A 14,587-nucleotide genomic window follows, 5' to 3' on the forward strand; every position below is an offset into this window, starting at 1 on the left:
TTCCTCCCAAACCTCCTTTTTGTGCTTATGTTGTCACTCCTTTTCTTTGTCTTCTGAAGGGCCTTTTGAAGTCTTTGGAGATATCAGTGAAATCTTAATCTAAAGGGAAAAAAAACAGCACAAACACAGAATTTATTCAGCCGTGCACTTAACTTTGCAGTTCTTTTCATTTAACTTTTGCATACATGAATGACACATCACCTATGACTCACCATTTTGAAAAAGCGGTGATTTACAGTGGATCTCTCTCATCCTCTGGTCAAAAAGGGCCTTCATCTCCCTCTGCAGGGTCCCTTCACGTTGCTCTGCCCCAGCTGGCACACAGGAGGGCACAAACTCCAGGCTGTCAGTGCTGCCGTCACTGCTGCTGGATGTGCTGTCAGACAAGCAGAGGCCGTTGGGGATGGGCCTCTTTTGTGCTTGTTGCGTCTGCCAGTGGATAGCAGGCTGGCGGTTCATCATTGGTGTCTGAGGAGAAGTAGTCGATTTCCGAGGGCAACTGCGCGAGCGCGCCTTTGTTTGTATTTGGGTGGATAATCGGGGTCTGGCCGAAGCCTCTAAAGTCCGCCTCATCCTGGCAGGGGACGGTGGAGGGATAATTGGAGAGAATTTGGCTTTGGGCCGGAGCATATGCGGTGGCACGGGCCAAGGACAAGGGAGTGAATCTGCCTGACTTTGAGTTTCTGTTGGTTGTTTAGGTTTAATGGAAGTTACCTTGTCTTGCACTCGTAATTCCTCAGATTGTTCAGGCTGCTCTGGTTCAATCATCCGAACTGTCTCCTGATCAGCACAGTTTGATCCATCAGGTTCATTCTCCAACTCTTCTTGAATTAAATTCTGTCTGTCAGGGCCATCAGCACAAGAAAGCTGGGGTGAGGTCTCAAGGTCAAAGCTGTCCGCCTTCGCACAGGGAGCAGCCCCAATGTGGTTGGAGTCAGTGGAGGACATCCGGCTGAAGATCCCTCTCCTTGTCTCTGGTGGTTCATGAAGTCTAACTCTGTGAGCTCGCCTCACTGGCTCACTCATGGCCTCTTTGTGGATTGCAGCCTTGACTGCTGGCCCTTGTGACAGCGGAAATATTTCTCCATTCCTGCTGTCCTGAGAAATGGTATCCAGATCCTTGCGGAAGAACAGACCACGTCCGTCTTCTGAGGACTGGACCGAAAAGTCCAGAGAAGGGTGCCTCTGAGGACCCTTCAAATGCTTCTGAGCTGCTTTTTTAATGTGTTTTCTGGCTGCTTGCACCGCATTTTTGGGTTTGATCTGTTTCACAAAGGACACCAAAGGTTTTAAGATAGAGTTGTTGAGAACGATGAAATTAGAGTTATTTTACAAGAAACCTACCTTTCCGGTTACATCATTGATAGCGACATGAACAAAAATGGATGACTCCGCCATCCCTTCCAGGTACACGTGCCGATAACCTACACATTTTGCATTTAAAAATAAATAATATTAAAGGAACAGTTTGAGTTTTGGAAAAGATGGCTATTTGATTTCTTGCAGGGAGTTTGCAAATCAACGTCTTATGTCCCGTTTGTTTGATCTGTACAAAAACAAAATGTAAAGACAACATGTGGTTGAACAACAAGCTATGTGTTAGACTTTTCTTGACTATGAGGAATCTTCCTGGAGTGTTACGGCAAGAGTTCAGGAAGTTACTACAAGACGTTACTGGTTAGTGGTGAGTTTTAAAGGTGTCCGGGAGATTTTGTTACTTTTGGGAAGAGAAGGGAAAGCTGTTTTTCCCAGTTTCCAGTGTTTATGTGAAGCTAAGCTAACTGGCTTATTGATCTGACACACATACGAGTGGTATCAATCTTCCCATTTCACCATCTGCAATAAGCATATTTCCCAAATGACTTACTCTAGGCAACACTGAAGTGTGCATACAGATATCTTTATGTAATCTACCTGGCATTAAACTTCTGAAAGCAACAGTCCTCTGTCCAATGAAATCTTGTCCAATAGGATCATGATCCCACACTTGGAAACGCACCAGGGCGACCTGTGGCATTTGAATGTTGAAGACGAGGGTCTCCTCCCACATTGGGTTGAAACCTGAATGACCATTAAAAGGATGTTACACAAATAGAAAAGCTGGTACATCGACTGTCTGTTATGAGATCATGAGATGAGAAGTACCATTATCATCCACCACCCTGGTCTGCTGCTTGGAACAATCTAAATGTAGGCCAATTATCTCAACTTCAACAAAAGGATCGATAATCTGTATGAAGAAAAACATGGGTATTTCAGTGATGAGAAATATTTTTTTATCAGATGTCTCAATAATAGATCATGTCTGCAGCATGTTCACCTCTCCTCTGTCCCCAAACATAGAGTCTTTGGGTTTGGGAAGCTGCTGTCCGCTGATGATCTTCAGCACTAGCTGAGTCTTTCTGTGTCCTGGTAGAGGATCTTCCAACATGGGGTTGAAGGCAGCTGAGAAAAAAGAAAAGAAAAATGTCTAATCCTGCACAGACAGGTGCTAAAAACCTGAAAAATCTGCATATGTACACACCTTTACACATGCACTTAGGCCTCAGAATATATCCACAGTTTCCATTGCTTGCGAACTTGGCTTGGTTCAGTTCAAGCATACGGCCCTCTGTTTGATAATTCATTGCAACTAAAATGAAAAATATGTACATAAATCAAATGCTGTCATTGTAATTTTAAAGTAGGCAGTATTGCAATCTCTGTGACGGTCTTACCCATATGGCATCCTGTGTTCCAGTATGGTTGTGGGTTGAAGTTGCTCGAGTCGACTCTGTAGTTGGACGGGTAGACTCTTATAAGCTGGCGTTGGTTGAAACGGACCAATTCCCCCGGCTTCAGCTGTAAGATCTGGTTCATAACGGTCTCGTTGAGGGATGATACCTGCCAACTGTTTGCGAATGCTACCAGACAGAAACAAAAAACATTGCATCACATTCCTAAAATATAAACTTTAAGATTGTGTGTGTGATCAAAATGAATTCTGGTCTGATCTTCACTTTGAAGAACCTTTACCTTGTGTTTCTATGTCATGCACACGAACAGATTTTGTGTACTTGACCAGGTCAGACAGAGCTCGGGACAACCTCATTGTTTTCCTCTTTCTGAAGGGAGAGTTAATGGACAAAAGTTCAAGCGTAACTGTTGATACTAAGAGTATTAAATGGATCAAACAAACTTAATTCAATAACTACTCTCACTTGGGATGGTAAACAATTTGTGTCCTCTCCCTGCTGCTGCTGTGGGCTGACTCGCCATCAGACATCGTCTTACTTCTCACTCGGATACTCTTTTTTCTCTGAAAACAAAAGCATTATTTGCAATTTTTCTGTAACTTTATACAAATAGGTTTAGAAAATAAGCAAAAGAGCTGACCTTTCGTTTGAAGCTCCTCATGATTGAACTGCCGAATCGCCTCTTCTTTTTGTTTTGATTGGCAGAAGTAATGATACCCCCCTCCTAAAACAGTCAAACATAATGCATAATTATCTATCTATCTATCTATCTATCTATCTATCTATCTATCTATCTATCTATCTATCTATCTATCAAGGTTTCATTTGCCTGTGAGCTATCATTATCATCTTCGCCTTCCTCCTCTTCCTCATCACCAGTGTCTTCATCAGACACATCACCCTCCTCTGCATCAGGATCAAGGTTTGCTGGCAGCTTTTTCCCCTTGAAAACAAAAATTAATTTTATAAGTCCATGTGTGATCGTGTGTGTTGTTGTGCTTTGTTGGAGTAACCTTGAGTAGCATATGGCAGCGCATGTTGCTAAAAAACAACTTTACCTTGATTAAGACTTTCCCTTTCAGGATATCAGGGGAAGGCAGCTTCTTGCATTCATGCACATTGATACTGGAAAGAACCAGTTTGTCCTGCAGCACCTCTCTCAGATACTCAGCCATCTTCTTTTGCTGAGGCACAGTGCAGTGGTTCTCTATAGACAAGATCACTGGGTACCTGTGGGGGGTGGGGGGTGGGGGTGGGGGTGGGGGTGGGGGGGGTGAAGAGATGACACCTAAGCTACAGGTATGATGCTTTTTTAAATTGTGAAGTCTTGACGAAACACATCAGCATCAGAACCCAGAAGCACTCACAGTGATTTTGTGAAGGCATATTTGTTAATTGTTTCAATGACATCTTTGAAGAGAATTTTGGATGTCAAGGTGTAGCCGTGATGAATAATAGGCTCGCCGTCAGGTCCGTCCCAGCAGTCCACTGAAAGAGGAGGAAGAAAGAACAAAAGAGTGATGAGTGAGTCACTTTGTCTGTAATGGCATAAAAGGGCATACAATCACAGTGAAGAGAGACAAAGTTCTGGCTTTTCAGGCTCTTACCCTCCACACAGCGACACCCTGCCTGGAGAACATAGGCGTACATTTCCACTCGAGATTGAGAGAGCAGCTGGTCTCCTGTCAGGTAGGTGTTGTGTGAGGTGGCAATGAAGTAGTTACTTAGAGGCTGCGTCATGTCCTGGTTCACCTGATTGTGCTCGGGGTTGAAGATATCACCTGCAGGGCTCCTCATGTAGTTGGTCAAACCTGAAGGAAGAAGGTTTCAGAGCAGGTGGGTTTTTTTGTATGTTGATGTCTGGTCCAAGTGACATATGAGTTGTTATTGATGCATTGTTAAATAAGTTGTTCTCAGCAAGTTCCCCATACCATCAATACCGAGTACCGTACGCTGCTGGTTCTCAGGACATGGTTCAAACTTGGCCACTATATCGATTAAATACTCTTTGGCCAATCCTCGCATCTGTAAATAAAACAATATTATGAATGTTACATTTTACATTTAACACGTATGTTTAATCTGCCGAATGCTTTTATTGGGAAGTAGGAAATGTTCTTTTATAGTTCAATTATATCAAGATTGAAAGGTGCCAAATTCGACAACCAGAGCATTATTAGAGCAGTAAAAAACTATTGTCTATATAAAGATATAGTGGAGTAGCCTAATGTAGGATTTACGGCTGATAACTTCGTTCGGATCGGTGGTGTTGCTACAGATGCGTAGCGCCCACACTCCGGTTTGCCCTCAGATAAACACTGTGGTCGTTGTTCACATTGTTTCCACTGTTTGGGACTATAATGTGTGTCTTAAAAAACAAAAAACAGTAGAAAGTTACAGCACTATAGTTGTGCTTCAACTTTCTACTGTTTTGTCAGTTTTATTTAAACTTTGTTTTCTTTTTTAAATTTCTAGTAAACAGTAAGGCTAACATATACACAGTAACACTGCATTGCATGCATTGTTTTCCTGTGAATCCCCATTGCCAACTCCACCCCCAATATATGGAGGTAATTACAGAACATTAACACATTGCAAGGCTATTGCTGAAAAAAATCCATGTTTTTGATAGTGTAAAATAATTATAATTTATTTAATTTATAATTCATTAAATAATTTATTTAATGAAAATCTTAAGTATGATACTTTAAAACAAATACACACAAACACAAAAAAAGTGGCATTAACCATTTCCCATTTTCTTTGTACCTTCTGTTCGTTTTCCAAAAAGCGTGCAAGGTCGTGAAGATCCATGACTTCTTTCTGATTGCTGTAGGAGATCATTATCAGGTAGAGGTCTCTGCGTGTGGAAATCATCTTATAGAACAAACAGAATTCTTCAAAGGCCAGAGAGCCCTGGTTCTCGTCTGTGTCCGCTTCCTACAGATAACGACAAAAAGTATTTTATGAGCAAGAAATAACTCTCTCAATGTTGGAGCTAACCATCCTTTCAGAGGAAATATGTACCACCATAAAACCAATCTGAAGAATATAATTCTATCCCCATCAATGCATTCGCAGAGACTATCATCATCAGGAGGGGGGGACAGTGAGCTACAAAATTAAAGCAATACTGCAGTGCAACTAAAGCCATCTGTTCAGCTGTGGTCATATGGTCTTCCGGTGGCACTCTGCTGTACTGTCCAGCCAACAATACTGTAAATGCATTGTTATCTGTTGATTTCCATCTTCATCCTTTTCTCTTACTACATCTCTGACTGAAAAGATGTGAGGATCACTTAAACCACTTTTATTTTTTTTCCTTTTTTTTCCCAGCTGTTTTACAAAGTAACACCTAATGATATTGCCTCAGCTGTACTTTGAGTGTTTTGCTATTTAAATGTGAACATGCTAAGATGCTAAACAAAGATGGATGCCAGTTAAACATCAGCATGTTCGCAATGTCATTGTCACCATGATAGCATTTAGCACATATCACTGCAGTTTCACAGAGCTGTTAGCCTGGGTGTGAATCTTGTTCGTGTGTCAGCTACTGTATGTTACTTAAGTAGAAACCATACTTAAGTAGAAACCATCAATCAAGTCATCAGTTGATTGTAGCCATGAAGCAACAATTGAACGAAGCAACATCTCCAGTTAAGAGATATTAGTGACACTATTACTGAATATACAAAAGCCCAGAAGCAGGTTTGATGGTGGGTCATACTTAAATCCATGACAGTTTGCATCATCAACCTATTTGGTTAGAATTCTTACATGAAACATCTGCCGGACTTTCTGCTTGGGTAAATTCACATTGAGTTTGTGGAGCAGCTGATGAACCTCTCCAATGCTCAAGGTGCCATCTCCATTCTTGTCGGCCTCGGAGAAAGTCTGCTGTAACCACGTGAGGCTTCACTTAAGGAAGAAACTACAAGAATCATGATCAAATCAGTTCATGCATGTTGTTTTGTAATCTACAAGTGAATGTGTTGTCAACTTCTCTTTATAGGAATATGAGTGATGTACTTATGTAATAATTAGTCACTCAGAGATTAAACATGTTGAGAGGCTGGATAAAGGATATTGATCACGGGTGCGCTGCCTCCGGGCCAAACTGTCCTCATCACTGATGCCAGCCATGAGGTATTTCAGCCCAGTGATCCAGGTGCGGGCCTCCTCTGCGTTGGTGGAGACCAGGTCCAGGGACTTAACTCGCTCCCCGTAATAAATACTAAAGCAGTAGTTTGGGTCGAAGCGGTTGTCTGCATAGCGCCTGAAGATCTCTGACTTTTTCCCCTCGCAGACTTCATGGATGGAATCAATAGTAACTGAAACAGATGATGAAGAAATGTGAGCTTTATCTAATCGGTAACTTCTTTCAGCTTTCTTGGTGGAAATGAAAAAGACTTTGGGTTCACAACAACATAACCACAAAAAAACATAGGGCGAAAATTGTAACAACAAACATTTACTCAAAGTAACTTTTGCAAACCATATCACCAACCTTTCTGACTTCATAGGGTTCAATAGTGAAATCCTATAATGTGTCTAATTTATATAAACAATATATATATATAATATATATAATAATATATACATATATAATCATAATCACAAGATAACCCAGGAAGCTATTTAGTGAACTCTTTACAGCTGTTCCCTCATTAAGTATAATCAACTGCTGCATGGATGACATATTTCTGTAGGCAAACCCAGGAAGAAAATGGGATTTTTTAACTGGATTTTGGATTATTTCAGAAAATATGTTCTGTTTCAAACACAAGTTTAGGATACTTACACAATTGATCACCAATTCAATCCTCACAAATAAACAAAAATGTTTATGATTTTTTAAGCATGAATGCAATTGGCATAAACAAACTACACCACAGATGCAGTATACACAATAAGGTGTGATTATGGTTTACAGTTTAATTTAGCCACTTATTAGCAACTGTCTTTTTAAAGACACGTAAAAACTTCAAGAGAGGGTTGTACTAACTTTTTTACAGGTTTAAGTCCTCATTCTTGCATCACTCTACTTACAACCAGTTGTGATTGTTTTGATCAGATCACTAAATAGCTTCATCTTGAGAGCTCCAATAAAACAACATCCACTAGAACAGCCAGCTGGAGATATTCTGCGCTGCAAAAATATATATGTGGTGGTGGACATGGTTTGGTGATGGCTCACTTTTGGCCTTGTCATGTTTCCTGGAGGGCCGCCACCGGATGCAGGACTTGTGCTCGTCCAGGTAAAAGAATCGGACCAGTCCTTTCTTCTTCCCCTTCATTTTGGTCATCTGAGTGCCGGTTTGCATGGTGCACATACACCTCTCCACTACAGGGGAGCACAAGGAGTCAAGCTTGTCAGAAAATCCACAGAGGCTATCATATTGTCAGTTATTTACTGCCAACATCAAAGCTGGTTTGTGCAAATAAAATATTCAGTGTACTGAATATTCAGTATTCTATGATTCTATAATGAAAGTGAAATGTAGCATGCTGGTGCCAGAGATTGTCCACTTTGATTCGTCAAAAGTGTCTTGTTATTGTTATTCAAAAGTTTTCGGAGACAACTTGTTATATATAAAAAGTAGATGTGTTGTGATTCGAAGGAAGGCCTCAAGCAGTAAAGACAAGAAGAGGTTTACCATCAATCACTTGTTTATGAGATTATAGGGTGCGTCACGCAGGGATTTAATTAACTGTATTTGTGTTAATGATAAGAGGAAAAAGAAAGAAAAGCTACAACAACCCTGAAATGATCTTTGCCTTAAAAGAAATGTATCAATTATCAGCTGCTTTACAGTGATTCAAATGATTTCTCTTTTCTTTGCTGATCTTTCGTACAACTGTGCACAGTGCTATAGCGTGCCAGATCCAACAATTATCTTGTAACATTTAGGTCACAGGGAAGAGGGGTGTTTGTTATGTGTGCTGAGAGCAGGTAACCTTTGTTTGTAATCTGAAGCTCAGATGCATGTGACGCATCCTGGCCCATCATTCAGGCTAATCCTAAAGGATTGTCTACTGTCCATATGCCCATTATCTACTCACAGGCTTCCCTGCAACTCTACTTTGTTATGTTGGAACATTTACACATTGTAAAGGCCTATATGAAGATGTCACGGTTAAAGTTTAAAATACTGTATTAATGTCATATGTTTGGAAAAAATATATAAAAAAATATATAAAGCTCCCCTCTTTAGTTTGCAGCAGCTTGTAGACACTTCTGCTAAACAACTAGTTGACACTCTGCAGTAATTTGAGTGTTTGAAGACGACATTATTCAATAATTCATTAATGAATCTTACCTATCTGACCCAGTCTCCATCTTGGCTGTGCGACCACACTACCACCAATCCAGAAAAACTCCTCAGCAAGTCTGGAGATGGATGCTTTCTGCCAGAGTTTTGGAGAGCTCATGATGGACGGGTTAGATGAATTCAAGGGACTGGAGGCCTGTTTTGTCTGATGAGTGGAACCCTTTGCAAGCGAGGGGGAGAACATTCCTGAAGACAGAGATCCTAACGACTGAAAGGTGGTCATCTTGGGTGACAGAGAGGAGCGTGGTGGGATCCCACTCAGCCCTGGAGACAGAGGTGCCATCGCCGGGGTGCTGTTCATCCCTGAACTGTTCATTTGAGTCCAACTCTCCTGTCCCATTCACACCACATTAATCCACCTTCCCCTCACTCTCCTGGGCTCTTGAGCAAAGTTTGTTTATAGCAGTGACTCTCTTATGCGGCATATCCTTTTCTTCCACTTAACGTCTTCCCACGTTGGATTAGGGAACAATATTCCCATCCTGAAGGTTCATTCCTCATCATCCTGTGTCCAGTGTAGCAGCCATAGGTTGTTCTGTATTTATGTTTGTGCCATCAGAGAAGGCTCGCAGAGAAAGAGTGTCACTCACTAAATCTTCCTCAAGCTGTAATCCTGGAGAGAGGCTTCAGCCTTTCTTTATTGGAGGGATTTTCACGCAACCAGTAAGCCTCTGAAGAGAGAGAGTGGGACCGGAAGAGAGCTAATATTCCTTTAAATACACTCACGGAAGTCCTAATAATTAAAGAATATAGTGGTTGCAGACTAATAGACTACTTTTAGAATAGTCGTGATTGAACGTTATCACAATGGTGCATTTGGCTAAATCCAGAAGTATCCACCCTTCATATGTGCAATGACTTCCCCTGGAGGCATTTGTGTGACATACATGTATTTTATGTACATATGTCATATAATATATTGATTTTACTTTAAAGGCCCTGCATGCTCATGATAACCAACGCAGGGGATTTCATACATGTTTGCCTGCACAGAGAAGAAGAAGTGTTGCTACACCTATCACATTTACACTTCTATCAACAGTTTATCTTGTGGTGATAGAACCATCATCAGGAAAAGGAATTTACATCACTTTAGTTGATGATGTCACAGACCTAACCTGTTTAGGTCTTTTTCCCATCACATTAGGAAATGCACAGATGTAAATAATAAAGTTAATGACGATTGAATCCATTTAGCTGGCTCAGTTTTAGAATCCTATTATTGTGCTTGCTGGCTCACTGTCACACTGTCATGACTTACTGAGACACCTGGATAATCTCACTCTTAATGTTATTAACACCTGTATATCAAAATGTCAGCTGTGAAAAAGGACTGAGACCCAAAGCTCTCAACAACATATAATACAACTTCACTTCTTTAGAAACCTTTCGACCACAGAGCAAATTTGTATTCTTATACCCCTGATGAAATTATTAATTTGGCCTTTTTTTTGCTCATTGTATACACTATTTATCATACAAATGAATACATGTTTGTAATTCCAATCCCAATAGCAGCCTTGAATGCAAAAGGTTAGACGTAATTGTTTTCCTGTTAGGATAATAAGTCCACAGACATCGTAGCAGCTCTATCATAGTGGTGCAGAGTTTAGTAAATTGACAGCTGGAGGGAAGATGCTGTTCCTGAGCCTGCTGGTCCTGGAACATAAATTCCTATAGCGCCTCCCAGAGGGAAGGAGAGGAAACAGTCTATGAGGTGTGAGGTGTCCCAGAAGAGGCTGCGCACCCTCCGCAGGCAGCACTTGAGGTGGATGTCTCGGTCGCAGGGAGTGGAGCACCGGTGATGCGTTGTGTGGTTTTTCCACCCTCTGCTGAACTTTGCGATCTGAAGCAGAGCAGTTCCCATACCAAACTGTGATGCAGTTTGTAAGGATGCTCTTGATGGTGCAGCAGTAGAAGTTTACCAGGATCAGAAGAGACATGTGGATTTTCTACACTCTCCTCAGGAAGAAGAGAGGCTGCTGTGCCTTCTTGACCAGGGTTGAGGTGTTGAGGGCCCAAGAGAGGTCCTCTGAAACGTGGACACCCAGAAACCGAAAGCTGGACACGCTCAACCTCCGTTCCATGAATGTGTGTGTGTGTGTGTGTGTGTGTGTGTGTGTAGCCTTTGGTCTTTTTGAAGTCCACAAAGGGCTCCCTGGTCTTTTTGGTGTTGAGGGCCAGGTTGTTGTTGGCGCACCACACCGCTAGGTGCCAGACCTCCTCCCTCATCGTTGTTGTTGATGTGGCCCACCACCGTTGTGTCGTCTTCAAACTTGATAATGGTAATAGACCATGTACAGGCGTGCAGTCATAGGTGAGTAGAGGACAGGACTCAGCACACAGCCCTGTGGAACGCCAGTGTTCAGGGTAAGGGGAGAGGAGGTGTGATATAACCTAACATACTGGGGTCTGTCGTTTAAGAAAATCCGGTATCTAGCTGCAGAGGAAGGTGTTGATGCCAAGGTCACCGACTTTGGTGTTCAGTTCGAAGGGAATGATATGTGTTGAATGCTGAACTGAAATCGATGAGCCGCATTCTCACATACAGTAGGTGCTGTTGTACATCATAGGAGCTGAGGTGGAGCAAGTGAATGGATTTTAAGTTCCTGGGAATCAGCATCACAAACAACTTGACATGGTTATCACACATCTGCATTTCTTAAGGAAACTTGAGACAGCAAAGCTCCCGTGCCATGTTCTTTTACATTTTTACAGAGGAGCAATAGAAAGCATCCTGACTGGAAACACTACTAACTGGCATGGTGTGTACGGCCCAGGAAGGAGGTCTCTACAGTGGGTGATTAAAACCACCCAGAACATCACTGGTACCCATCTAACAAGCATCAGGGATACTGGTGAGAAGAGGTGCCAGTGAAGAGCCCAAAGACCCTGCTGCCGTCTGGCACAAGATACAGAAGTATCAGCTGATGTACCACCAGACTTCAGAGCAGCTTCTTTCCTTAGGCTGTGAAACTCTGCAATTCGTTCTCCACCCTTCCCCATGTAAGTGTTGCTCTTTTGTGTTATTTTTAATTAATGTAGCAAAATGGGACAACAAACAGCATTTCGTTGTGGAATCTTTTGTTTGACAATAATAAGAAATGAAACTTTGGACCTTGAAAAGTCCCCAAAGATATTAGGATATATTGTCTGAGAACCATGAATGTCTATAACAGATTTCATGACAGTCCATCTAGTTGTTGACATGTTTTTGTCAACACCAAAGTGGTAGACCCAGTGGCAACATTGCCTTCCCTAGAGATACAAATAAAAAGATTAATCCACACACACAATCATGCACAAACACTGCATACAAGAATAAATAAACAGGCCATAGGATTGATTTAGATTTTAATGGGTATTATACAAGTTTTCCAAAGGAAAAGAAAACATTTAACCAAGAGGCAAGTGAAACCCCACTTCCAAACCGAAAACTACAACAGCATCAGCTAACAAAATGGATATTGTTATTACACTGTACCCAACAAATACTGAGCGAGGGTATCATAAGTAATGATAAGACATAAAAGTGTTTCTTGTCTAAAATATATGAGAGCACCTAAGGATGAAACCAATAGAAGGTGTTGCTTCTACTCTATCTGACGAGGGAGCTGGAGGTGCAGATTTCAAATCCATTTTTCAGTTTTTGGTCTGTGGTGTAATATATACTCTATAGTTCTTCAAATAATAAAGATCTTCTCAAATAACAAAATCAAGGGACAAATTATAATATTCTGTTGGTGTGTCAAACCTTGAAGATCTCCTGACAGGTTCACGACCTTTAATGGTTTCATTCTCTTTGTTTAAACCAACAGGTCCATCCATTCTGCTAAATGCCCTGTGATTGCAATGATACTCAGGGTTACAACAAAATTGCAGTTTTACAAATCCAAATATAGTCTCTTTTTGGTTTCAAGTAAGAGCAAAAAATAATATTCATAATCAATTTAAGTCTGGAGCAAGCAAACATACCAACAAATATCTTATTTACAATATCATTGTATTTACATCAGAGGATACTGAGGGAAAGAGTGTTTAAATTCAAAGTTCATGTTAACTCGTGTTTGGAAAAATGTAACAGGGAGTACGATGCACAATGCATGGTTCTTTTCTTTAAAAAGTGCAATTCCTTTTCTTAAAGTAAAAAAATATATATCCATATTTTGTATATATGTAGAAATGTTGTTCATATAAACAGCATTTGTTGATTTAAGAGCCCTAAAACCAGTGACTAAAAAGTAATGCTTTCTGTTGATAGGCAGCAAATTATTATAGAATATAAATTATTTTACAATACTCAATAGAAAATCAGAAGTACCGCATTTCAACAAAAACAGACATCTATTTAAGTTTTTTTTTTAGGAGGGCATTTGTAGACCTATCTGCACTAATGTGGGCAATAATATTTGATATTTATCATGTGGTTTGGTTGCAAAAAAGTACTTGAAAACAATGTTCAAACAACAAATAAAGTTGCATTATAATATTAAAAAGTAACACTTCCATAAAATGTCTAAGCATAAAACAGTGGTGGACCTGAAGGAAGCCCACCTAACCTCCAATACTTCAGGTTTATAAAATACAAAAGGTAGACAAGCTGGTATACATGCGTACATGTTTGTATATAGATGTTTTTTTCTTGCCTGTGGAATAACAGTGCTGCGCAAGCAATATTTCTTAAAAAGTACATCCTCTACACAGTTAAAAAAAGCAAGCCGATAATAAAAGTAAATAGTGGTAAACTGGTGTCTCTTGTTTCCAGTGGTCTGCAATGACACATTTGAGTGTACCAATGTGTTGTGGCACCAAGAGTTTCATCAACCACTGAACTTGTTTCTTCCCTTCATATTCAAGTAGTGTTATGTGGCTATATTTGCACATCTTAGAATAGCTTATACCAAAATAAAATCCATGGACAGCGCCAGGTGTCTCTGACGTCACTGGAGAGATGTGGTCATCACTGAAGAAGTCTTTCTCAATGTCACACTTTACAACATGCTCAGACATCGTGCTACTTTCCAGTTCATTTCATAAAATTAATATATTGTCATAATAATATTGATTTATATCATATCATATTATATATGACAGATTTTTTCCTCTCCAAAACAGACTTTGCATTTTGCTGAGTTTTCTTTTCCCTAACAGGAGGTGCAACAAAGTCCTTAATCCTTTTTTACTGAGTCTCTTTCTTCAGTTCTGAATGTGCAACCTTAGGATCCGTTGGTGTGTTGTGTGTTCTGTCTGTGTGTGTCTGTGTTTGCGTCCTTGGGGTCTCCGGGAGGGCTTCTGTCGGCCTGCAGGGCCAGCTGGCATTGAAGGTCTTTAACAACACTCTCCAGGCTCTGCCGAGCTTCTCTCTCCTGCTGAAGCTCTTGTCTCAGCTGCTCCCGATCAGCTTCTGCCTGCTGCAGCTGCAAATGCAGCTCTTCGATCTGCACCACACAACACAACCCGACACAGACAGCAGTCAGTATAAATTAAACTCAAATGAGGGACAGGTATCTAAAGTATATA

At 40.8% G+C, this 14,587-nt stretch overlaps 2 protein-coding genes across 2 annotated transcripts in view; both read right to left on the reverse strand.

The window, feature by feature from the left end:
* Window positions 1-94: 94 nt before the first annotated feature.
* plch2b (phospholipase C, eta 2b) lies at window positions 95-9,368 on the reverse strand. The gene is made up of 22 exons (XM_034532227.1): window positions 9,326-9,368; window positions 9,056-9,253; window positions 7,933-8,079; window positions 6,823-7,066; window positions 6,513-6,642; window positions 5,505-5,675; window positions 4,667-4,760; window positions 4,343-4,546; window positions 4,103-4,223; window positions 3,794-3,965; window positions 3,565-3,678; window positions 3,201-3,298; window positions 3,016-3,104; window positions 2,718-2,903; window positions 2,525-2,632; window positions 2,321-2,445; window positions 2,146-2,230; window positions 1,915-2,061; window positions 1,345-1,424; window positions 715-1,263; window positions 213-468; window positions 95-99 (listed from the first exon to the last, which is right to left on the reverse strand). The coding sequence occupies exons 1-22, from the start codon at window positions 9,366-9,368 to the stop codon at window positions 95-97; spliced, it is 3,366 nt and encodes a 1,121-aa protein (XP_034388118.1).
* A 3,037-nt stretch (window positions 9,369-12,405) lies between these two features.
* The window catches only part of skib (v-ski avian sarcoma viral oncogene homolog b), a 29,770-nt gene continuing 27,588 nt past the window's right edge, over window positions 12,406-14,587 (reverse strand). Inside the window, exon 7 of the mRNA XM_034531803.1 lies at window positions 12,406-14,505. Within this exon, the coding sequence (XP_034387694.1) occupies window positions 14,284-14,505 (222 nt within the window). The 3' untranslated portion in view covers window positions 12,406-14,283. The remainder of the gene's footprint in view (window positions 14,506-14,587) is intronic.

The sequence above is a fragment of the Cyclopterus lumpus genome, chromosome 5, assembly GCF_009769545.1.
Source record: "Cyclopterus lumpus isolate fCycLum1 chromosome 5, fCycLum1.pri, whole genome shotgun sequence".
NCBI lineage: Eukaryota > Metazoa > Chordata > Actinopteri > Perciformes > Cyclopteridae > Cyclopterus > Cyclopterus lumpus.